A 24,693-nucleotide genomic window follows, 5' to 3' on the forward strand; every position below is an offset into this window, starting at 1 on the left:
TATTTGGGGATGATGTTTGATTGTTGGTGTCCTCTTTGGGTTTTATTTTTTGTGGTTAATTGGGGAAGAAAAAAACCTTTTCTAATCTGGGGAGCTGTATCTACAGGAGAAAATTCATTTTAATCACTTTGATATAACTCTGGATGAAACACACATTAAAAAGAACAATGAAAACAAAATAAGAAAAGAGAATTAACTGCTTTAGAAAAGACTAATAAATGAAAACCTTTTAAAGGAAATTGTCTTGGGTTTCTTTGTGGTTGTGTCTATCGGTGCGTGTTCAAGTATGCACATGGGTGTGTAGAAATCAGAGGACAACCTTGAGCATTACCCCTCAGATGCTGTCCACCTTTCTTTTAAGACATAGTCTCTCCGTAGCCTGGAGCTCACCAGGCAGGCTGGCCTGGTTTGACAGGGACCTCACGGTTCTGCCTATGTCTGCCTCTCCCCCCAAGAGTAGCAATTATAAGCACTCAGCACCAAGCCCTGCTTTTTTTGCTTTGTACATGGGTTCTGGGGATTGAACTCAAATAATCATACTTGCACACACAGCAACCATTCTATAAACTGAACCATCTTCTCAGACACCTTTGTAGGTTTGTTTTTGTTTTTGTTTTTGTTTTTTCCTGGCCCAATGGTAAATTGGTTCTGATGTGAAGAACATCTACTGCTCAGGAGAGATTGAGGAGGCTGTTGACCCAATTTAGCTGTTGTTACCCTTAGATATAGCTAAGCAGTTGAGCTCTTGCCTAGAATCCCCCAGTGAGGGGCTGGGGTGTGGCTCAGTAATAGAGCACCTGCCTAGATTCCCCCAGTAAGAGACTGGGGGTGTGGCTCAGTGGAAGAGCACCTGCCTAGAATCCCCCAGTGAGGGGCTCTGGTCTTGGTTTGGTTGTTAAAGTGTCTGCCTGCAGTTCTCTACTGAGGGTCTGGCACTGGGACTCAAAGGTGGAGACTCATCCTCAACATTGCTGGGGGGAGGGGAAGAAAGAGAGGGAAGTGGAGGGATAGCTAACTTAAGAATTCTCAGAAGGCTACTGAGGTTCATGGAGATCTATAGGGGCTACAGTGAAGGTGACCCAGCTTTTTGAAGAAAGTGGCAAAGGCTACCCATCCATCCATGAGTGCTTCCATTTCTTCAATCACAAGAAAAGTCATTTGCTGATTTGACATTCTTTGCCCACAAGTTGGCAAGCCCCAGCCTCCAGACCTAGGATTCCCTGATGTGATTTCTCATAGCTTGCTCGGAAGTTTGTTTCACAGTACTGGGGATTGAACCTTGGACATCATATATGCTAGGGAATGCGCCACCACTGAGCTAGCCACATCCCCAGCCCAGCTGATGACTTTGAATACCACGTAGGGGCTGGCAAGATGGCCCATCAGTTTAAGGAACTTGCTGTCACCCTCATGGTGGAAGGAGAGACCTGCCTGACTCTCACAAGTTCTCTGACCTCCACACAAGTGAGTTACCAAACATATGCTACAAAACTAAATAAGTGTGGTAAGAAATTTAATATCATGTATCTTAATGATACAAGTTGATGTGTTTAGCATGAGCCCAGAACTCACATATCCAAGCTCAGTTTATTTGAGACAAGGTCTCCCTCCATAACCCAGGCTGGCCTCCAGCTCGAAATCCTCTTGTCTCACTCCAGGGATTATAATCGCGTGTGACCACTCCTGGTCTCAAGGCCAGCTCTACCATCTCTGTCTGAAGTCTAGTAGACATGACCTAGCCTGTAGCTATTTCCTCTAATTTGAAACATTCCCTCCTAAGAGGAGAAGAGAGTGTTGGGAGAATTCCTTCCCTCCCCAGGAGACTTAAATATCAGCTGCCTCCTCACAAAAATCCCAATGACAAACCAAAGTAGCAATTTCACCACAGTGAACCCTGGGGAACCAATGAGTTCACGGGGCTTTACTCACAGAGCATGTATGCGTAAGCATGACAGGAGCAGGGCTTAGCCCAAGCAGCCATACTGGGTACTCTGTCCCCCAAAATTAATAATAGCTTCCAGTTCACCATAGAGATGGACCCCCTCTTGTTTAATTTCCCCTGGCTGGACACCCCCCCCAAAAAAAATAAAAAAAGCCTTGGGCAATTAGAGCAGAGCTAAATACAAATGGCTGGAAGGAGCCGCTGGAATGTCAGGTGAGGTCCATAGGCTTCAGAGCGATGGAAGCCCGCAAGCAGAAATAACTGACGTAATGAAGGTAGTGGCTGTTCTGCTAGGAAGAGAGGAGTCCGTGACGGAGTCACCTACAAGTTATCTAGGAATTCCAGTCACGGAGCTTTCATGCATTGTCACGCAGGCTGGGGTTGGGTAGTCAGTGGGCAGCTACCTGAGGCATCTGTGCTCCCATAAGTGACCAATGTAATTTCGTTAGTTCGAGCCAGACTCGGGTTGTATCGTTTCTTTGGTCTGTCACCAGTGCCCAGCCACCAGTCTCGGGAGTAAAAGGAAGAAAGAGCACAACCCAAGTATCACCCCAATAGGGACGGGCCCACAGGATCAAAGTCACGCTGGCTAGCTGGTCCCTGCTGTAAGCGATAAGACAGGCAGCTGCGGCAGAGCCGGCAGAGAAGAGCATCCGTGGGGCACGCACGGTACCGCCAGCTTTCCCTGTGAGGGGGTGCAGTCCTTGTTCCAGCGGCTGTGGCCTGCACCTTCAAGTAGGCGACCAGACTGCAACCAAGGCTGAGCTGTCTGAAAGTGGACTGTCTTTAGAAGGGCTGGGGCAGGGCATCTTCCTCTCCATGATGCGGGGTGAGATGCCTCCTTCGTCTCCCATGCGGTAATGGATGCTCTATCAGTAAACCGCCCGTGTGTTGTTGGAGTTCAACAATAAAGTGGTCCTGAAAGCGGGGTTGCTCCCCAGCGCCCTCAACTCTGTGACAGAAAGGGAAGGGAACAGGAAAACAGCCCAAGAACAAAAACATCCTATGCTTGAGGACAGCTGGAAGGTGACCCATATCCAACAGAGGTCGCCCCGTGGCGCCCGCAGTGGGAGAGAAAGGCTGGGAGATCAGCCGTGGGGTGAAAGGTCAGCAGGGATCCCCTCCCATTCGCTGCTTCAACTTCACCCAATGGTTCCTGGAGGTTCCTGAATGATTTGATGATTTTTATCTTTTGCTGCTATTTGTTCTTTTCCTTGGACTCGTCCCTCTGCTCTGCCCAGGACTCTCGTTGTTGGGAACTCCAGCTGGCTGCCTTGACATGGCTTTCCTAGTTGATTCCCACTGGATATTTTGAGTACCCAGTTCAGTTGTTTTGCTGTCTGTTTAAGCTATCTATCCACTACTTGTTTGTTTGTTTGTTTGTTTTTACTTTGGCTTTCTATATACTTAATAAATTAATTCAAAACTGAAAACATGGCTCTCTGAGGTCACTCTCCAGACAGTAACGCAGATTAATATAGGAGGCATGCCCTCAGAAGACCTGATGAGCTAGAGGATGCATTGCAGCTTCAAGCAGTAGCACATATGGGATGAGATGGGAGGCTTCTGCAGCGTGGCCATTGCTGTGGGAGAGAAGACACGAGCCTCGGTCTCTGCTGTGTTCCCAGAGAGAACTCACCCTTATAAGGGAAGAATTACAACAGGAGGTATGCAGGTGGGTGTCTATCTCTCCATTAGCCTCAGATCTGGCAGGAAATGTGAGGAAATGGGGAGAGTGAGACGGAGGTGTTGTCTTGCCATTTCCTACAGCTGACAGGATTCAAAGGAAAGAGAAGCAATTCAGCCTGTGCTGAGGAGCTCTTATCAGGATTTAAAAACTTGGAACCCATGGAAAGGATCAGTGAGGAGTAAGAGAGAGCAAGTTAGAAGCAATAGAAGATATCCATCAAGCCTGACCTTTAACACACAAGAAGGCAAAATAAAATAAAATAAAATAAAATAAAATAAAATAAAATCCTTGATTTGGCAGACAAATGGAGATGTTGATGATGGCCAGTACAGAAAACTATGATAACTACTCTATGTGATAGTTTTAATTATCATCTTGACGCAGGGTAGAATCACCAGGAAAAGGAGTCTTAATGAAGAATTAATCTAGATTAGGTTGGTCTATAGGCATGTCTGTGGGAGACTGTCTAGATTGAATTGATAAGGAAAGATCCAGTCAACTGTGGGCAGCACCATTCCCTAGGCAGGGGATTCTGGACTAAACCCAGAGTGATTGCTGAGCACTAACAAGAAGATATCCACCCGTTTCTCTCTGTCCTTAACTGTGGATGTGGTGTGACCTGCTGCCTTGGCCTCCCCTCCATAAGGGACTATATGACCTGTGAGTTAAAATAAACCTTTTATCCCCTAAGTTGCTGTTTTTTGTCACATATATTAACCACAGCAACTGTTGTCTTAAAAAATGAAAATCCTAACCATTTTATTTTTACCAATAAAGAGGATCCAGATGCTACGGTGAAAACCTGCTAGCTCAGAGAGGCAGAGAAAGCACCTAACCTAACCTTCCTTCTCAGTTCAGGTCCAGATGGAAAAAAAACAAAAGGCTTATTAGCTCAGTTGACAGCCCAGGAAGAAAAGGCCAAAAAACCCAAGGCCAAAGGCTTTCTAGCTCAAAGCCCAAAAGGCCCTAAAAGCCAGAGTGCTAGAGAGCTAAAGCTTAAGCTAAAGCCAAAAAGCTAAAGCCAAAAACATCTTTCCTCTTCTCCACACTGTCTTAAATACCCCTCAACTCAAAGTCCCTCCTATTCTTTAATCCCTGTCAGCTGATTTCTTGTTCCACCTCTTGACCTAGGGTTAACTTTACTAAGTCCTGTGTGAACCACCGTATCTGCATCTAAGTTTTTCTCTATTTGGGACTTGATCTGTATCAGGCTGGCCTTGAACTCAGAGATCTGCATGCTTCTAACTCCTGAGTGTTTGGGGGGATTAAAGACATATGCTCCAAGTGCTGGGATTAAAGGTATGAATTGTTACCTCCCTGTTCACTGTGGCTATAGAATTTAGAAAACAGCTAACTTAGAGAGATCACCTGTCTCTGCTGGGATTAAAGACATGGGCTATCACCACCCCACTCAGATTTTTTTTTTTATCTTGGCTCCAAATTACTCCAACTCTTAGAGATTTAGAAAGCAAGTTTGATCTGCACTAATCCTTTAAAGTTACTTAAAACATTTTAAATCTCTTAACTGTTTTTAATTCCAAACAACAAAAATATCATTTTTATATGAAAAGTAAACTTTAGTCTTATATGTTAGTTTGAACTGAATGAAAAACTATCTGATGAATGATCACCTCTCTTTATTCAGTAGATCTCTCCTGTTCAAATTTACTTCTTATCAATTTTGATGATATCTACAGTTTTTCTTCTCCTGTGGAAAAAAAGGCAAAACCTCTTTCCCAGCATAACACCTATCCTGTCTTCCATTCTGAAGTCAACACATCTTTAAAATGTACAGGTTGATTTAAATCAGCAGGGTTTTGTTTTTTGTTTGTTTTTTTTTTTTTTTTTTTTCTATTACCTACAGCTGTTTTTCCTTTTTCATCGGCATTTTAAAAATGTAAAGTTTATAAGCACTGTGTAATCTATCTCTTGGGGACTTTAAGCAACAGAAATGAGACTAGAACGACCTGCATCTGAGCTACTTGAATTGGGAGAGGCTTTTAAAGAGTAACTTAATTTTGTTAATTAATTATTCTTGATCACTCTTCAACCTTACTCACTGAAGCAGAGTCTCCCAATCAAGCCCAGGGATTTCCAATCATGCCAGTCTTACTAGACAACTTGCTCTGGCATGATGGATCAAAGGTTAAAAGGCACTTGCCACCAAGCCTGGTGACCTGAGTTCAATCCTGAGACCCATACTGTAGAGGGAGAGAACTGACTTCCACGAGCTGTCCTTCGCAGACATGCTATGCCATGGCATGTGCCCACACACAGTCAATAACTAAATAAATGTAATAAAATGTTAAAATAAAGGGGGAGAGTACTCCCAAAGTGCTGTGCTTTCCATGGGAAATGTCTCCCATAGGCGCATATGTCTGAATACTTGCTCTTCAGCAGGTGGTGCTGTTTGGAGGGTTGTAGAGCTTTTTAAAGGGGTCATATTGCAGGAGGAACTAGGTCACCGGGGCCCCATTTCCTGGCCACTTTCTGTTGCTGGTCCACCGAAACATGAGAAGTTCCAGACACACATTCCTCTGCCACCCCTTCCTGCCTCTCAAACCGTGTCCTCTCCTCCTGGAAATCCTGCTTCCTTGAGTTGCTTCATGCCATGTATTTTATTGTTACAACCAGAAATGTAGCTAATACTTGGTATTAGAAGCGAGTTACTTTCCTGCCAGTTGTTGACCAGTGGGACCCTAGAGGCCTCACCAGTCATCAGGACTGTTGATTGCTACTACCGTTGTTGCATGTCAAAACTGATCTGTAAGAACCAATTGCTGGGGACACTGCATACTTCAGCTGCAGGTTATAGAGAAATCAGCCTGGAACTGAGCTGGAATCTCCCTGCTTGTTGGTTTTCATAGTACTGGAGGTTTTACACAGGCTCCTGGGGAGAACCACTGTTGACAGTCCCCCTTGGTGACAGATCTTGTATGCTATATACCATCACATGAATAGGCCAAGCAAAATATGGCTACTGGTGCAACCAACTGCTTAATTTTAATTCAGTGCCCACTCCACAGGAAGGAATTTATGTTTGATACTGTCTATAAGCCAAGTTTTTAAAAAAAAAAACTGTTAAGTAGATATATGATACCCCTATCAAATCACCTAGACATTTGCATATCCATAGATTCCTGCTGCTGTCAGCCTTGGGCGTAGAGGTGAACTTTTACAGTGAGTAGTAGTTACTGTGGAGACTCGAACATCAAACCTGCTAAGAATAACTGACTAGAGCTATATTGTGGTTTTAGCCTAATGCTCATCCGTAAAAGGAAGAAAATTATAAGACATCTCTCACTCCCTCTAAGCCTCACAGAGCACTACAAAAGAGGAAAAGAACATAAGAGCTGGAGAAAAGATGGTATGTTGTGTAGCTATTTCTTCTGAATTGAAATATTCCAAAACTTAGGAGCCTTAGAACGCTTATGGACATACAAGACTCGTGAGGTCCCTGCTTAAGGTTATACAAGCTGGAAACAGCTTCTAGGGGAGAACAGACTCTCTGGTGGAGCTTTGTGAAGGCTGTACAGGGAGTCCTAGGAACACAGCTTCAACATACCAGAGCGGCACCCTTCTCAGGGTGAGCTTTTGGGGAGGTCTCTGCAACCAAGGCAAGAAGCAGTTTGAGTCAACATAACTAAGTAACTGGTGGCGGTTCAAATTTCGGGAGTCTGACCTGAGTAGTTTATTTTAGGCACAATTTGGTGGGAAACTTTCCTGGTTGTAATTAACTGAATCCCATGTGCACAATAAAGCACAAAGTAAACTAAATAAAAACGGGAGGTGACTGCATCAAAACCCTGTAAAGTACATGTGACACTTTCCATAAAGATGGGTGCTAGAGATAGAAGCTGGGGAGATGGCTCAGAGGTTAAGAGCACTGTCTGCTCTTCCAGAGGTCCTCAGTTCAGTTCCCAGCACCCACTGCTTCACTAACTACGTAATCTACTTCACTAGATTACGGAGAGTTCAATTTTTCGGTTTGTCACCAATGACCCATCTTGGGTGAAAAGACAGTTGTTCACATCTCCATAGGAAATGTAACCTAGGTAATGTGTTAGCATGGCTTCCCCCACCACCACCAAGCTTGCTCCCCTCCCCCACCTTTTCCAATTTGGGTAAGGACAGCTCCTCTCTTCCAGCAGTTGTGGCCCGATATCCTGAGGCCATCTCTGACTTAGCCCTCTCATTCGCCACGGCTAGGCCACCAGCAAGTTATGCAGCACACGACTGAGACTATATCCAGGGTCCACACAGTTTTCAACACCTGCAGGATGTTGATGGGTGATTATGGAACCTATGCCCTGATCCACCAGCATTATCCTGCCTACGTTGCTGAAATAACTCATTGCTTCTGTCCAGGCTCTTCTTCAACCTTCATTCCACCCACAGCCCAAAAGAATCCTTTCAAAATAGAAGCCAGGTGTGGTAGTGCATGTCTGTGATCTCAGAACTCAGAAGGATAAAACAGGAGGATCATGGGAACCGGGGAGATGGCTCAGTGGTTAAGAGCCCTGATTGCTCTTCCAGAGGCCCCAGGTTCAATTTCCGGCACGCACATGGCAGTTCCCAGCTGTCTGTAACTCCAGTTCCTACACCCTCGCACAGATTTCCATGCAGGCAAAACACCAATGCACATAAAATTAAATATATATATATACATACATATATACATCCATGTATGTATCACAACTTCAAGGCTAGCTAATGTGAGCTACAGAGTAAGGTCCTATCTCAAGATACAAAAAGCTAAGGCTATCACCCATGATGGAGTGCTTGCTTAGAATCCCTGGTGAGGAGTTAGAAGTATGTCTCAGAAGTAGACCACCAGGCTAGACTCTGCCTGTGAGGAGCTAAAGATGTAGGTCAGTGGTAGCACTTGTTTATTGACATGGTTTGGGTGTGAAATGTTATCCACAGGCTCACATCCTTGACTACCTGGTCCCAGCTGGTAGCACTGTTCTGGGTGATTATGGAACCTCTGAGAACATGGGCCAAGCTGGTAGGCATGAACCACTACAGGATGGCCTGGGGGCTGTACCCTGGGCCTCCTTCCAGTTTCATGTTTGTGCTTGGTCCATTGCTACCATGTGGCCAGCCTCCTTATAATTCAGCCACCATGAATTAAGCCACTGCAGCCACCATGCGTTCCCCATCACGATGAACCATATCCCCACAAACTCTGAGTCAAAAAGAGTACTTCCCTACATATGTTGTTCCTGGCAGGCGTTCTGTCACGTCGATTAAAAAATAGCCAATACACCTAGCATCTCAAAGCCCCTTGCTTCATCTCTAACACGTCAAGCAAAGAGAAAAGAAGAGCATTGTTGTAAAGAAGGAAAAAAAAAAACTGTAGGCCAACAAATGGGAAAAACAAGATAAAATAAGTACATTTCTACAAATACACAACCTACTAAGAACTATAGACAATCTGAACACATCAAAGATGAGTAAGGATTTGGATCAGGCTTGACAATTCTAACAAAGAAAAGACCAGGAGCAGATGGCTTCAGTGGCAAATTCTGCCAAACATTTAAAGACTTAACACCCATATTCCTGAGGCTCTTCCAAAAAAAAAAAATATTAAAGAAGATGGAACATCTCCAAAGCCATTTGAAGAATCTGGTTTTGCCCTAATACACAAACCAGACAAAGGCACGAGCAAAGATTTACAGTGGCTGGACACAGGTGACCCGGACCCATAATCCTGGCACTCAGGAGATAGAGGAAGGAGGATCAGAAGTTCAAGACTTTTTTTTTTCCTTTTTGTTTTTTTGAGACAAGGTTTTTCTGTGTAGCCTTGGCTCTCCTGGACTCACTCTAGACCAGGCTGGCCTCAAACTCACAGAACTCCACCTGCCTTTGCCTCCCAGAGTGCTGAGATCACAGGTGTGCACCACTATGCCCAGCCAGAAGTTCAACATTATCCTCAGTTATGTAACAAGTTTGAGGCCAGCCTGGACTAAATGAGGTCCTATCTCAATAGAATCAAATAGGGCTGGTGAGAGGGCTCAGTGAACAAAGGTGTTTGTGAGGTCGGCAACCTGAGTTCAGTCCCTAGAACCCACGTAAGACGGGAGGCAAGGTCTGACCTCCACATGTGCTGTGGCACAGCCACCCACTGAAAGGCAGGCACACCATAATAAATACATATTTCATAACAAAATAATGACTTTTTTAATATACTAGCTGCTACCAAACAAAAAGTTCAGCTTTTTTCTACTGCTAATACATTGTGGTGGTTTGAATAAAAATAGCCCCAATAGGTGCCAGTAGGAAGTGGCCTTGTTGGAGTAGGTGTGGCTTTGTTGGATTAAGTGTGGGCTTTGAGGTCTCAGAAGCTGAAGCCAGGCCTGGTGGCTCACTGCCGCTTCCTGATGCCTGCTGATTTTGACATAGAAATCCTGCTACCACCCCAGCACCGTGTCTGTCTGCATGCTGCCATGTTTCCCACCATGAGGATAACAGACTAAATCTCTGAACTGTAAGCCAGCCCCAGTGAAGTGTTTTCCTTTATGAGAGTTGATGTGGTCATGGTGCCTCCTCAGAGCCATGGAAACCCTAACTAAGACAGACACGATATTTTGTTGTTGTGTGTATTTCTGTGTGTCTGTACGCATGGGTGTGTGCCCATGGAAACCAGAAGAGGATGTCAGATCCCCTGAGGCTGGAGTTACAGGATGGTGAGAGCCACCCAAAGTGGGTGCTGGGAACTGAACTCCAGTCCTCTGCAAAAGCAGCAAGTGGTCTTGGCCACCAAGCTATCTCTCAAGATCCTAGAATCTAATATCCTATCCTACAGGAAAGTGTGTGTGTGTGAGTGTGTGTGTGTGTGTGTGTGTGTGTGAGCACAGAGGTCAGAGGTTGATGTCAGGTGTCTTTCATAGTTACTCTCCATTTTGTTTGTTTGCTTGCTTGCTTGTTTCTGAGGCAGGGCCTCTCTCTGAACCTGCAGTTCACCAATTCAGCTAAACTGGCTGGCCAGCAAGCCCCCGGTACTCCCAGCCTTTTTTTTTTTTTTTTTTTAATGTGAGTTCTGGGCATCCAATTCTAGCCCTCATGCTGCCACAGCAATTACTTTACTAGCAGAGCCATCCCTGCATCAGCCCCTGTCAAAGATTGCCGTAGAACCCCTCAGACCCTCACACTTCACCGGGATGTTCCGCTGGCCTATAGGGTTACCCCTGCCTGTGTCCAGCACTGTCAAATTTTCAACATCTATGAAGAATGCTCCAGCCTTCTGGTGCTGGATCAAACAGCCTAACACCTTCGGTCACTCAATTCAGCCAAAACTCTCTTCGGCTATCCCAGCCCAGCCCCGTTCCCAGGTCCAGGCTGGCTCTGAGCAACTGTGACAGCCCCTGTGTCGCCTGGGAGGGTCAGAGTTAGATGGGTGCCAGGCTTTCTCCCTCCTAACCTGTGCTCACTGCAGGCATCAAGCGAGGACCTTTCAAGCAGGGGACAGACAGAGACTCTAGCAGCCGACTGAGAGATCCCCCCAGAGACCTCCAGCCACACAAAACCAGGATCTGTGACTTTAGTGCAAAGAAGTAAAAATAGAGGGCCAACGAATTGAGTGCGTGGGAAAAGGAGCTTGCCTCCAAGAGCGACAACCTGAGTTTGATCCACAGGACGCGCAGAGTAGGAGCTGTCCTCTGAGGGACACCATGGCACACACAAGCACACACATGCCCACCTCAGGCCAAGCCTGACAACCTGAGTTCAATCCCCAGGACCCATGTAGAGAAAGGATAGAACCAGCTCCTGGAAGTTGTCTTCTGACCTCCATCAGTGTGACACACACACACACACACACACACACACACACACACCATGCATGCATGCACGAACACACACACACACACCATGCATGCATGCACGAACACACACACACACACACACACACACACCATGCATGCATGCACGAACACACACACACACCATGCATGCACGAACACACACACATGCACTAAATAAACATGCAACAAGTAATTTAAAATTAAAAAAAATCTTAAAATGGAAAGGCATGCAGGGATAGAATAAAGCATGCCAAACTACATGGTTGTGGGAATCACAGTCTGTTTCACCCCACTTTAAGCATGAGGTCCTACTTGCTAATCTTGTTCAATTTAACGCAGGGGAGAGTGATCTGAGAGGAAGAAACCCCAACGGAGAAAATGTCTCCATAAGGTTGGCCTGTAGACAGGCCTGTAGGGCATTTTCTATCTTTTTTTTTTCAAGCCCTTAACAGTATAACATTCACCTTATATGGGTTTAGAAAGAATACAGTTACATTTATATGTAAGGAAAATCACAAGTACAAATGAAAATTATTTCCAAGTTAGAGTCGGTAGACTACTTCTATAACAATTTCACACATGTGTTTTCTTAGTTATGGAAGGGGGAGGGCACAGCCCATTGCGGGTGGTGCCATTCCTGAGATGGTGGTCCAGGGTTCTATCGGAAAGCCCGCCGAGCAAGCCAGTAAGCAGAACCCTTCGATGGCCTCTGCATCAGCTCCGGTTTCCAGGTCCCTGTCCTGCTTTACTTCTTGCCCTGACTTCCTTCAATGACGAACAATGACATGGAAGTGTAGGCCAAATGAACCCTTTCCTCCTAATTTGCTCTTGGTCATGGTGTTTCATCACAGCAATAGTGACCCTAACTAAGACAAGGGTTGAAAAAGAGGCAGAGACTCCAGTGAAAAGCAGGACATACCAAGTGCAAACTTTCTCAAGAGGTTCCTCGAGGGGTGGTGGCGATTCTCTTAGCAGGGGGCATACGTAGCACGTGGATGGTTCCCATTACATATCAAAGAGTTACTGAGACATTTTCTTCATTTTCTCTCTTTTATTTCTACTTTCTTGAGGTGCAGTTTCATATAGCCAGGCTGACCTCAGACTTGCTGTGCGGCTGGGCAGGATCACAGGGGTGCCGCCATCACCCAGACCGCTTCTTGTTTGCTTGTTGGTTTGTTTCTTTTGTTTGGAGACAGGTCTCTCTGTAGCCCCAGGCTTTCCTGGAACTATTAGACTAGGCTAGCCTCCAACTCATGGAAGTTTACCTGCCTCCGCCTCCCAAATAACAGGATCGAAACGGCCAGAGCCAGCAAGCCCTGCCACACTTCTCTTCTAAAAAAGTAAAATTCCAGGTTGGTTCTGGAGGTGCCTTGGAGGCGATTTTACCCTGATAAAGTAAAATAAGGTGCTACTAGAGCCGTACAGGGGTTTAGAATATATCCTTCTATTGTAAAGACGGATTCTGGAGAGTCCTATAAAATTGCACATTTTCAACCGAGAGAAAGCCCTTAAGCAAATGGTCTTAATTGTGCTGGAATTCTTGATTGTCAGCTGATGAAAGGTTTCAATCAGAATCTGAGATAAAGGGCTCTTTTGTCCTCAAGTCCGTAGTTTCCCTGTTTCGTGTTTTAATTTTTCATCTTGAACCTTTGATCTTTCCCTCTCCATGTCCAGAGGCACCCTATGCTGTGTTTATGCGGTGCTGAAGATGGAAGCCAGAGCTTCAAACAGGCAAGCACTCTACCGACTAAGCTGTATAATACATTTCTACCTTTTCTATGGGCCTCCGACACCAACGGACTCCCCGCCTCCCCACGACCACCAGCATCCTCAGGATCCGCATGGCCACCATCCGTCCTTGGTGAGTAACCTCCAGTGGGTTGGGCCAGAGAGGCTCCGGGAGGATCGTATAGGGAGGCGCCTTTTCCAGGGATGCCCTTTGGGCAGCTCCGTAGGATCTCATTAACTAGCCGTGGGGCGCTCAAGTGTTGCTGATGTTGAATGAAAGGCAGAAAAGGGAGGGGGGAGGGGCGTGGCTAGGGGCGGGTTTTGTTGTGGACCTGGCAGGGAAAATTCAGCAGCGCCAGCTGTGCTGCCCGGGGCGAAACTTAGAAGGGCGTGACTCCCGCCGAAGGGGAGGAGCCGCGCAGAGGCAGCTTCGGCCTACAGCTCCACGCAATGCCCACCCCTTCCGCTGCTCACAGGCCTCACTCACCCCCCGGAGGGCGTGGCTGTCATTGAGGGGGCGTGGCTTCCTGCGAGGAGGTGCGGTGCGGAGCCAGAACAATTCCGCCAATGCCACAGCTGGCAAGCCTGCAGAGGGCGTGGCTCCAGCCGAGAGGACGTGGTTACCACTCCGGGGCGGTGTTGTCGCCCGAGGGGCGTGGTTATTGCGGAAGGGGGCGGAGCCTCGCCGTGATAGTTCCAACTGGCGGTGTCCGCAGGCCGCTTGTCAGCCAGCAGAGGGAGGGTCCGTCCCTGAGGGGCGTGGCTACAGCTGTGGAGGCGGAGCCGCGCAGGGGCAGTTCCAGCCGGCCGCGTCGCACGCGCCCCGCCCCTGCCGCAGCTCGCAGGTCCGCCCCGGCCCGCCCCTTCGCGCTCGTGAGGCGCGGTAGCGCGGAGCCGGTGTCCCCAAGCCGGGTGTGGGAGTGCAGCGCGGCAGAATCGCCGACCCCGGAGCAGAGTGCTGGGCTCCGGCCCCGCGCTCCCCGCCTCCCGCCTTCTCTGGCCGGCGGCGGGCGAGCTCGCGGGCCCGGCCCCAGCTCTCCGGTGCCCCGCCGGTTGCCGGCGGTCCCCGCCCCCCGCCGAGTGCATGAGGTTGACGCTACTTTGTTGCACCTGGAGGGAAGAACGTATGGGAGAGGAAGGTGCGCCGGGCTGGGGGTCGGGGGAAGGGAGCGGGGAGTATCTGCGGGGCCCCAGCTGCGGTGAGGCCGCGCCCCTGCCTCCTAGGGATGCGCCTGCCCTCCAGAAGCCCGCAGGCCTGTTCTCTGTCACCCTCCCACCCTCTTTCTCCCTTCCTGGGCCCCAGGATGAGCTGCTCTCAAGGATGAAGGAAGCCCCTCTTCTCCTATCCCATCCTTCCTTACCCATCTCCCAGGTTACTGTTCATCCATCACCTCTGCCTTGACTAGTTCTCTGTCCCCTGGTCCTCGATGTCTGGCGGCGGCGGGGGAGCGGGGGGGGGGCACCCTTTGATCCAGCCCTGACCCGGGAGAACTAAACCGCAACAAGCCTGGATCTGGGACGCAGACCCACGTTTGCGGGGCTTTCTGACCTTGAACCAGTCAGTCACTGACACCCAGGGACTCAGTTTCTCCTTCTGTTGGAGACTAGTTGAATCGGGGGACTAGTGGCACGGGGAGAGGGGAGCACAGGAGAGCTGTGCACACTGGATCCGGTGACCGCATACTGCAGAGATACACCACCGCCACTACCGTCATACCATGATCCCCCTTTCCCTGCACCAACCCTAGTATTTAATCAGTCTTGGCTAGAGTCCTAACCTCCTCTGCCTCATGGTCCCAGGCCCGCACTACAGTTGAGGTTCAGAGGCCTCTCAGATTTCTTCAGCCTGGATCAGGGACTGGGATCTTTCCTAGGTTTCGTTTTCAAAGCCCCCACAGCAGGTTCATCTGGTCAAAGACAGGTTCTAATCCATCCAGCCTCCCTGTCTCCCACTCACACATGTCCATGAAACCCTGTTTGGGGCACAGGCCCACCTCGAAACTACAGCACACTACTTTGTGTGCTTGGGTACTTGTAGAGGGGAAGGCAGTTGCTGTAGAGCATGACTGTGTGTCAGGGAGAGAGGTCCCCTCTCAGGGGCTGAGGTTTCAGGGACTGTAGACGGGAGAGAAGCAGGCCAAGGCAATTTGGCAGGGCTCACCAGCTCTAGGGGCTCAAGGTCCTGGGGATGACTAAGCAAGTACAGTGGCTGCCTTCAGGAATTGTCAGAGGGCCTGGCTTGGCAGCCCTGGCCCCTCATCAAGGGTCGACAAGGGCTATCGCCTTTAGGTTTCTGACCCTGCTACTTTGAGCCTAGGATGGACCAGCCTAGCTCTGCCAGGCAGTTGCCCCTTCCATCCCTGCTCTGCGGGCAGAGAGTGTCACCCTAAATTGTTTTCTTCTTCCCCGTATACACTTGCCATCGCTGAAAGGAGCACCTCTCCTCTCCTCTACATGTCCCAGAGGGGCCCAGAGAGGTTTGGTGACTTGGTGTCCAAGCAGGACTCTGAGATTTGTATCTTTCATTCTCTCGCTTGGCAGAGTGAGCACCCATCCTGTGTAGAAAGGTTCCGGAATACTCAGAGCAGGTAGACCCCCAGCAAACTTCGCCGTTAAGAACGGCTCTGACTTGGTTTTCTACCCCATGCAGGAAGCGAGTTGCCTGTGTGTGCAAGCTGTGGCCAGAGGATCTATGACGGCCAGTACCTCCAGGCCCTCAGTGCTGACTGGCATGCAGACTGCTTCAGGTAAGACTGGCTGGCCGAAGGGTGGGGCCTCAGCAAGGCCTCCCTGTGGGCTGGATCTTTCTCCTGGTGCTGTCCTTGACTGTTACCTCCGGTGGGTCTGTGGCCTCGGTTTCCCTTTTTAAAACAAGGAGTTTGTTTGTTCTGTGATATATGTCATTGCCGTTATTGTTACATTGTGGGGTTGCGTGTTCTTTTTAGGAGCACATTAAGAAGTCAGAGGACAAATTTGGCGAGTCAGTTCTCTCTTTCCACCTTGTCAAGGCCAGTCTACCCGGTTGCTTTCTGTCATTGCGCTGCTAATTCAGGCTAGCAGGTCTGAGAGCTGATTATCCTGTCTCCTTCTCCATCTAGAAGCCAGAGTGCTGAGATTATAGACTCTTGCCACTACCTCTAGCTTTTTATAAGGGACCAAACTCAAGTTGTCAGGCTTTCCCAGCAAGCACCTCTGCCCATTCAACTGTCTCCCCAGACTCCCTTTTGTGTGGTTTCAAAAATAGGGTCTTATAGTCGAGGCTGGCCTAGAATTTCCAGGAATCAGCAGTTTGCCTGCCTCAGCCTCCCCAGTAGCTAAAACTACAGAGATGTGCCACTATGCCCCAGCTTGTCTAGTAGACTTTAAATCCTACATAGGGGTTGAGAATGTATCAGTTGGTAGATAGAGGGCTTACAGAGCATTCATGAAACCTTAGGTTTGATCCCCAGCACAACATAAACAAGACATGTGACTCATGCCTGTAAGCCCAGCACCCAGGAGAGAGAAGCAGGAAGATTAGAAGTCTTAAGATCATCCTTGGCTTCTTGGTAAGTTCAAGGCCAGCCTGGGTAGGCTACAAGAAACTCTGTCTCAAACAACCTTAGAAAACTTACATTTAAGGTAATATATGGACTATGTCAATAGTTACCCTATACTGTTTATGGAAAAATAAAGAAAAAAGTTTATACGTGTTCAGATGTAATTGTGTGTTCATGTGCATGTGTGTGGAGATTATAGACTCTTATACATGCATGTGGAGGTCAGAGGTAGATGGCAAGTGGTTTTCTCTGTTGCCCTCCACTGTAGTGTTTGAGTCAGAGTTTCTCATTGAATCTGGCATGAGACCCCGGGGTCCTCCTGTCTCCACATTGTCCCCTTCAACCTCAGCGCTAGAGTCACAGGTGCACACCAATGTGTCCAGATTTTTTTTATGAGTTTTAGGGGATCTGGACTCATCCCCATGCTTGTGTGACAAACACTTTACCAGCTGAACCATCTCTCCAAGCCCTCAGATGCAATTTTTCCATCGGAGGCTGGTGGAATTTACCACGAGGAACCCACAGCAGGGAGAGAACAAGCAGAAGAGGGCAGATGTTTGCCTTAGCTTCCTTGAGCTCTCCTGCCGTAGGGGAAGGAAAAGGCACATCAGCTCTCAGGAGAAGCCTAGCCGCTGTCCCTAGGCCACAGCTGCCTGTAAAGATGTGTCAGGCAATGAAAATAGCCCTGATGTCCAGAAACACACAGAATGAGGCTGTGGGCAAAGACTCAGTAAAGCAGTAGGCACCCAGAGTTGGCCCAGGGCCCATTAGGAACATCCCAGGAAGCAGAGAGGAAAGATACGCAAGACAACCTCGTGCTATGCCCCAAGTTCAAGGCCGCCCTGAGCTATATGAGACCCTGCCTCAAACAGAAAAGACTGAGGCAACGTTTCCTAACACTTAGCAGGAATCTGAACACTTTGTGTAGTTAGCTACTAGTTACGTCTCCCAGAGAAAAGTTGGGGCACAGAGAGGTTCAGTGGCAGGTAACACATCCTGGGATTCAAAGCATGTGCTCAGAAGAGGGTCTCTCCTACAGGCCCACAAGGGGATCCTGATGCACAGAAGAGCTTTTCATGCAGGGAGACGAGGCTGTGGGAACTACCAGTGATGAAACGGGCTGAGTCAAGGGATGCAGTTAGGAGACCAAGTTCAAGTTGAGTTGGTGTGGGCATTGAATGCCAGGATTAGGCCCCTCTGAAGACAATAGAGAGGCAGCGGACAGCTGGGGAGCGTGCTGTTTGTTGAAGATTGCCATCTCAGTGGGCAGATGGCACAACTTGGCAGGACGAGACTGTCCTAGTAGGTCAGGGGTCTGACTCATTAGTCTGATAGTGACTGAGGAGGGAGGAGCTCTGAGGTGGAAGGGGTTACATGGGGCCAGGGAGTCAGTGCAGCTGGAACCTACATCGCTGAGGAGGTGGGGTGTGAGAAAACTTCGCTGTAGGTCTACTTAGCACAGAGAGGGAACCCGCGACAGACCATATACAGATACCACCAAAGTCCCACTTGGTGAAACTCTTACTGGAGTTACTTCCAGGAATATGGGTGAGGGGTGATTTTCAGAAGGAGAATTGACTCAAAGACAGCTGCATCACCGAAGCCCAGCATGGGTGACAGCCCACAAAGCTGGGAACCTGGAGTCACTGCCCAGCCTGCAGGCAGCTCATCAGGCTAGAGAGTGTCCTTTCCAGCCGATATAACTGGTCTTAACCGCTTCAGGCAGCTTGGCTGGCTCCTGCTGCTTTGAGGCAGCTGGTCTGGTCTGAGCGTCTTCCTTGCAGCTTGCGGCTGCCCTTCTAAGAGGGACTCTGAGCTTTTGTTGCTTACTCTGGTGGGGAAGGGCCCTACTGGATTTTGTCAGTTGCAGGGACTTCCTGAAGCTATTCGGAGTCAGTTTCCATTCTGCTTCAGGCTCTGCAGGATGGAATGTTTTCATCTCACACAGCAGGTAGACACACCAGCAAATTTTTCGGGCTCACTGGCTAGCCAGCTTAGCTGTCAGCCAGACCCAGGTCCTGGTGACAGACCCTGTCTCTGAGGAGCAACACCTGGGCTTGACTTTTGACCTTCACATACATGCATACAGGCATGAGTATTACCTGCACACACACACACACCCAGGCTTGACTTTTGGCCTTCACAGACATGCATATAGGCATGAGTATTACCTGCACACACACGCACCCAAGGGGTGGCGGGTCTTTGGGAAGTGCAAGTTGCAAATCCCTAGTTTGAAATGCTTGCCAAATCAGGGCTGGGCTGAAGGTCAGTTCGTGGAGGAGTGGAGTACTTGCTTAGCATGCACACAGCTCTGGGTTCAGTCTCAACACAGGCATGATTGCGTGCTTATAGTGTCAGAATTCCTGAGGTAGAAACAGGAGACTTGAATCAGGAATTCAAGGGCATCTTGAGCCACACAGTGAGGTCAAGACTACAATCTGAACAACACAATCTGAACTACATAAGACACTGTTTCAAAAATTTTAAAACCTCCCCGAAATGTAGCTATCAGCATGATTCCACCAATGGAAAGTTCCAGGCTAGGCCTATTATGACAAGTCATAATCAGAACATAGGCACACACCCGGTGGTGGCGGAGGACACCTGTAATGCCAGAGGCAGGCGATCTCTTTGAGTTCATGGACAGCCTGGTTTACAAGTCCAGTCCAGGACAGCTAGAGCTACACAGAGAAATCCTATCTCGAAAACAAAACAACAACAGAAAATCACGGGCACACTTTAAAATACTTCAGATTACAAATACTATAGAATGGGCTGGAGATTGTTTGCTGCTCTTTCAGAGGCCCAGACTGTGATTCCCCTGCTTCTGGCTTGAGTAACTCACCACCACCTGTAATTCCAGCTCCAGGGAATGCAGTGCCCTCTTTTGGCCTCTGTGTGTCCTACACTCATATGCACCTGCCAACCTGAGTTTGAGTCCCAGTGCTTACAATGATGGGAAGAAAGAATCGATTCCCACAAGCTAACCTCTCACAACAGCTTATCCATTTGCACACCATAGCTGGGTGCAGAGAGAGAGAGAGAGAGAGAGCACTGGCAGCTGGCTAGGATGGTCCATGCCTGTAATCCTAGCACTGGGCATGAAGATCCAAATTTGAGGGCAGGTCTAGGTTGCACACCAGGAGTGTCTCAAAACTCCAAGGGCTGGGGATGGAGCCTGGTGGTATATTGTCTAGCTGTGGTAAGGCTCTGGGATCTGATCATAGTAAGCACTGGAGAAAAAGAGAGGAAGGGAGGGAGGATGGAAGAAAAGAGAAGGCATGCTGAGTGATGAGTGATGTGTCACTGCAGATACAGCTTCATATGTTTGGGATCGCAAGCATGTGGGACTTTGTGAGACGTTGGATTGTGGAATATTTGCATGTGTACCGTGTAGGACCTTGGGAATGCGGCTCAAGCCTGAATAAACAGCCAATTCATTTATGTTTCGACAAAACTTACCCACATATCGTGAAGGCAGTTTTTAACCAGTTTTTAAAGCTTTATGTGTGTACGTACTTGGCGTGCCCACATGTCTGCTCCGCATGTGCTTAGTGCCCACAGAGGTCAGAAGAGGCTACCCATGGAGGGCGGTGGGTCCCCTGGAACGGGAGTTACAGAGGGTTGGGAGCCTCCATATGGGTGTTGGGAAATGAACTCAGAACCTCTGGAAGAGCAGCCAGTGCTTTTAACCGCTGAGACATTTCTCCAGCTCCTGCAAAAGAAATTTTATGTAATGTTCTTTTTAAGTGTATGTATGTGTATGCTATAGTGTGCATGTGGACAAGTTGTTATCAGAGGTTAGCTTGTGGGAATCACTTCTTTTTCCCCATCACTGTAAGTATTGGGACTCAAACTCAGGTTGTCAGGCTTGGCGGTGGTTGCCTTTACCCCCGGGCCATCTTGCCATCCTCCACCTTACCCTTCAAGATAGGGTATCCCTTTGAAGCTAGAGCTTGCCATCCAGCTAGATTGGCCAGCCGCTGAACCCCTAAGGTCCTCCTGTGTCCACACTTCAGCACCGTTGTTTGCAGCTTGGCATGGGTGCTGGGGATGTGAACTCGGGTCTCAGGCTTGTGAGGTAAGCAGTTCACTGGTGAGCCATCTCTCTATGCTACTCCGGTCTGCACCGCAGCCATCCTCCAGGGTATGGTATCTGTCTATTTTCACGTGAGAAATGGGGATTCAGCCACAGCAAGCACTTCAGGGAAGGCTGTCACTGCTTGAGGTGGGATCTGACCATCTCTTGCATGTTATGGATCTCTTCAGAGTTGAATGGGCTCCTTCAAGGGTGCTGAGGAGCAGCAGATCTGCACTGGGGAGAGAGTATCCATTGTCAGTAGAGTTGAGGACAGGTTAGTTATGCCTGGCACTTGGGTAGTAGTTAGATTTTCAGTAGGGCCAAAAGGAATTAAGAAATTATCTCTGGGGGTCCCTGGGACAGGCAGGGAAGGAAGGCATGAGGGAGCCCCAAGTGTAGCCACCATGTGGTAGCACAAAAGGGAGGCAAGGTCCCTGGCTTTGGACAGCTCAGTCCATACTGCCAAGAGAGGGCTGAGACCCATGTGGCGCCTGTAGGGAGAGAGCATGGTGAGCTTTCTCTGAAGTAGGGGGACACAGGGCCCCACGGGGAGGAAGGGCACACAGAGGAAAGCAGTGAGACCCACAGCTCCCATATCATAGTCAGAGCCCGGATTTCTCCTTCCCTACCTCCTCGTCTACAGTCAGGACCTGGATCCCTACTTCCCATGTCCTGGCCCAGTGTGGTGTGGTTCAGCCAGCAACCACCATAGCTGGGTAAAACTGACACTGTGGAAAAGAGCTCGTAGACCCATCCCAGCTGCCCTGGGCGCATGGCTCACAGGCAGCCTGCCTCTCCACAGGACACCTAAGGCTCCATCTTCAATGCCATAAACCTCTTCTTGACATTGAGACCTTGTTCCCTTTGCCCTCATTAAAGCTGCTAAGGCAAGAGGGATGTGTGACAAGCCTGGACGGCCTGCTTCTTGGTCACGAGGTAGGAGCAGTGGCTTTAGGAGTTGTCACACGCCCCGCCTTTCATGCCTTTCTGCATGCTCTTCCAGGTGGAACACCCTGGGGTCCCTGAGTCAGATGCTCCTGAGCACCTGTCCTGTACAGGCCCCCTCAGGACAGCCTGCAAGCCAAGTGCTGTGTATTGAAGCAGTGTGACTTATGAGGAAACAAGCTCAGAGGTCACCTACGTGTTCAAGGACTCCATGTGGCCTGACTGCAAAGCCTGCACTCTGTAACTGTGTGTACTTGCAACTCTGTCCTGCCCCTTCCCAGATACAGGCTCCTGCAGGAAAGCTGGAGAAGACATCAGTGCAGTGTCAGAGGCTAGAGACAGCATTCCAAGGAGGTGACAGTTACGTCCAGAGTGGAAGGAAGTGAGGGAGGAGCGCGTGTCTAGAGGCACTGACGTGGGATGTGGGAGTCCGCAAAGCCCCCTTGGCAGGACTGACATGCGGTGGGGCTGGTGTAGAGTCATCCGGCCTTGTGGGGTCCCATCTCCCCTCCCCACCACCCCACCCAGTGTTGAGTACCAAACCCTGAGCCTTGGGCTTGCTGGCCAAGCCCTCAACCCTCCTTCCTGTTGATGTGAAGGAGGTTGGGGAGACTGGGGCTATCGCCTGGGAATAGCTCACTTGCCCTGCACGTTCATTCACTGTGTATATGTGGAGATGAGAGGACAACTTGTGGGGGTTTATTCTGTCCTTCTGTAAGACCTGGGGTCTCACAGCTCAGGAGTTCAATCGCACCCTTCCCAGAAACTCCCCCAGACCAAGACTCGTTGCAAAAGCAAGAGGTTTATTAACCATTGTACAATGGGGTCACCCCTGCTGGTCAGCAAAGAGTGGCACCGGGAGACAAAGGCCTTTAGGTTTTTAAAAGAAAAATTGCGGGAAATTTGAAGTTGCAGTTTTGGCAATTTAGGATTGAATGAGGAAGCTATAAAGTAAGATAATTGGTTAGTCTTAGGTGCTCAAGCTTGGCCAGTCCTGCCAAGTGTGGATGCAGCTGCAATTTAAGGTGGGGGTGGTTAGCTCATCCTTGAAGATTAGGGGCTACAGACTTTTGGCTGGAGGTCAAAAGCTACTCAGAAGAAGTCTAGGTTCGTTGCTAAGAAACGCTATCTCAAGGACAAGGGTCTGGTCCTCCTTTTGCTGAGTGAAGGTCATTGCTTGCTTGCCCCTTTTTTTATATCTGTCCTCACAGATAGGGTCACATTCCTTCACTCTCTGGAAAGGTACTAAGAGGCTTTAGCTTAACCTGGACCTAAAACTCAAAACTATAGGCTTTAGAAGACATATAGGTTACAAAGTTAGTCTAACCCTTTCGCTTCCACCATGTGGGTCTCAGGGACCGAATTCAAGCCGACAGGGTTGGCTTTCCTTGCCAAGCCGTCTCAACAGTCTTGTTAGTCTTGTTTGGAGGGAGGGAGAGCAGGAGGGATTCAACCTAGGACCTCATGAAGAACCGGCAGAAGCCCTGGGACTAGACCATGGCCCAGCCTTCAGGCGGCATCGATGTTTGTCTAGGGCAGCAGTTCTTAAGCCATGGGTTTTCAAATCTTTGGGGGTTGCATATATCAAGTATTTACATGACGACTCATAACAGTAGCAAAATTACAGTTACGAGGTAGCACGAAAATAATGTTATGGTGAATGGGGTGTCACCACAACATGAGGAACCGTATTAAAGGGTGTCGGTGTTAAGGGGGTTGAGAACCACTGGCCAAGAGGGAACTGGAGAAGCCTGCAGGAAGTTCCTCTGTGTACCTCTGAGTCCTCCGACCTGAGCTCTGAGTTCCCTGCAGTGGCTTTGCCCCTGGCCTGGAGGAAATCCCAGGCTGATGTGCCAGGGGAAGCTGTAGGTGCTGTGATGGGGGCTCTGCTGAGCCAGGACACATGCTGCCTGGAGCTGCTCCCTGCTGACAGTACAGAGCATAAGAGCATGCCCCAGAGGTTCACCATCTCCCTGGGACCCTGTCTGTGCCGCACTGCTGCACTTCTATTGCCTCTGCCTCCCCGAAAATTAGAACCAGGCCAGAGGTCCAGGCTTCCTGGGCCCAGCTGCTGCCTCTGTGTGCCATGCCTGCAGGGTCCTTTTCCCAGAAGCCTTCGGTGCACAATTCCTAGAGCCCTTGTACCCTGGGTGATCTCCCTAGAGGACGGGTGGGGGAGCCCTCAGCAAGGAATGGTGAATGGGCCGTGGGCTGGTAGTGAGCCTCAGCTGGGAGAAAGCTTTCATTCAAGGAGTCTCCCGTGTAAGGAGGCTCGGCTAACCACGGGGAGTTGGCCTTTTTTTCCCTTGGAGACAGCATCGGAAGAGACAGCTGCTCTGGGGGCTTGTTCTTCTCCCTAGAGAGGCCCAAGCACTCAGTGCCTTTGTCCAGGAAGAAGCCAAGACACACCCAGGACACAAGGGAATTTCTCCAGGTGCAGAGGACCAGGGGTAGAGTAGGGAGCTAGAACTCGGATCCTTCCCCACCTCCCTAATTGTAATCGCCTACATCCTTCTCCCTGTCCATAGTTAGGGCCCCTCCCACCTTCCTTGCAAGACAGTCAGAGCCCAGCTCCCTCCCTTCTCATAGAGTCAGAATCTAGATCCTTCTTTCTTACCTTCTTACCTGGGGTCATAGCCTATACCACTCCCTCCTCACTTCTCTGCCTGTAGTCCTAACCTACATCCCTTGTTTTCCAACTTCATACTTACAGTCAGAGCCCAAGTCCTTCCCTGCCCACCTGTCTGCCGGCAGTCAGGATGGGAGCCACTCCTTGCTGACTTCTGCCCGACCAGAGCCTAGATCTGTCCTGTTCTACCTCCACTGAAGCCCAAGCTGAAGGCACTTTGGCTGCTTCCTATCACAGGCTGAGAAAGAGGCCTTCCTCACCCTCAATGCTGCCTCCTCCCCTGTGGTGTGGCCACACAGGCCCTACCCCCTGCAGCCTCCAATCCTGAGCC

At 49.2% G+C, this 24,693-nt stretch overlaps 1 protein-coding gene across 1 annotated transcript in view; it reads left to right on the forward strand.

The window, feature by feature from the left end:
* The first annotated feature begins 14,008 nt into the window (after positions 1-14,008).
* The window catches only part of Limk1 (LIM domain kinase 1), a 33,427-nt gene continuing 22,742 nt past the window's right edge, over positions 14,009-24,693 (forward strand). The window contains exons 1-2 of the mRNA XM_021646678.2: positions 14,009-14,304; positions 15,816-15,912. Coding sequence (XP_021502353.1) covers positions 14,250-14,304; positions 15,816-15,912 — 152 coding nt within the window. The 5' untranslated portion in view covers positions 14,009-14,249. The remainder of the gene's footprint in view (positions 14,305-15,815; positions 15,913-24,693) is intronic.

The sequence above is a fragment of the Meriones unguiculatus genome, chromosome 4, assembly GCF_030254825.1.
Source record: "Meriones unguiculatus strain TT.TT164.6M chromosome 4, Bangor_MerUng_6.1, whole genome shotgun sequence".
Lineage (NCBI taxonomy): Eukaryota > Metazoa > Chordata > Mammalia > Rodentia > Muridae > Meriones > Meriones unguiculatus.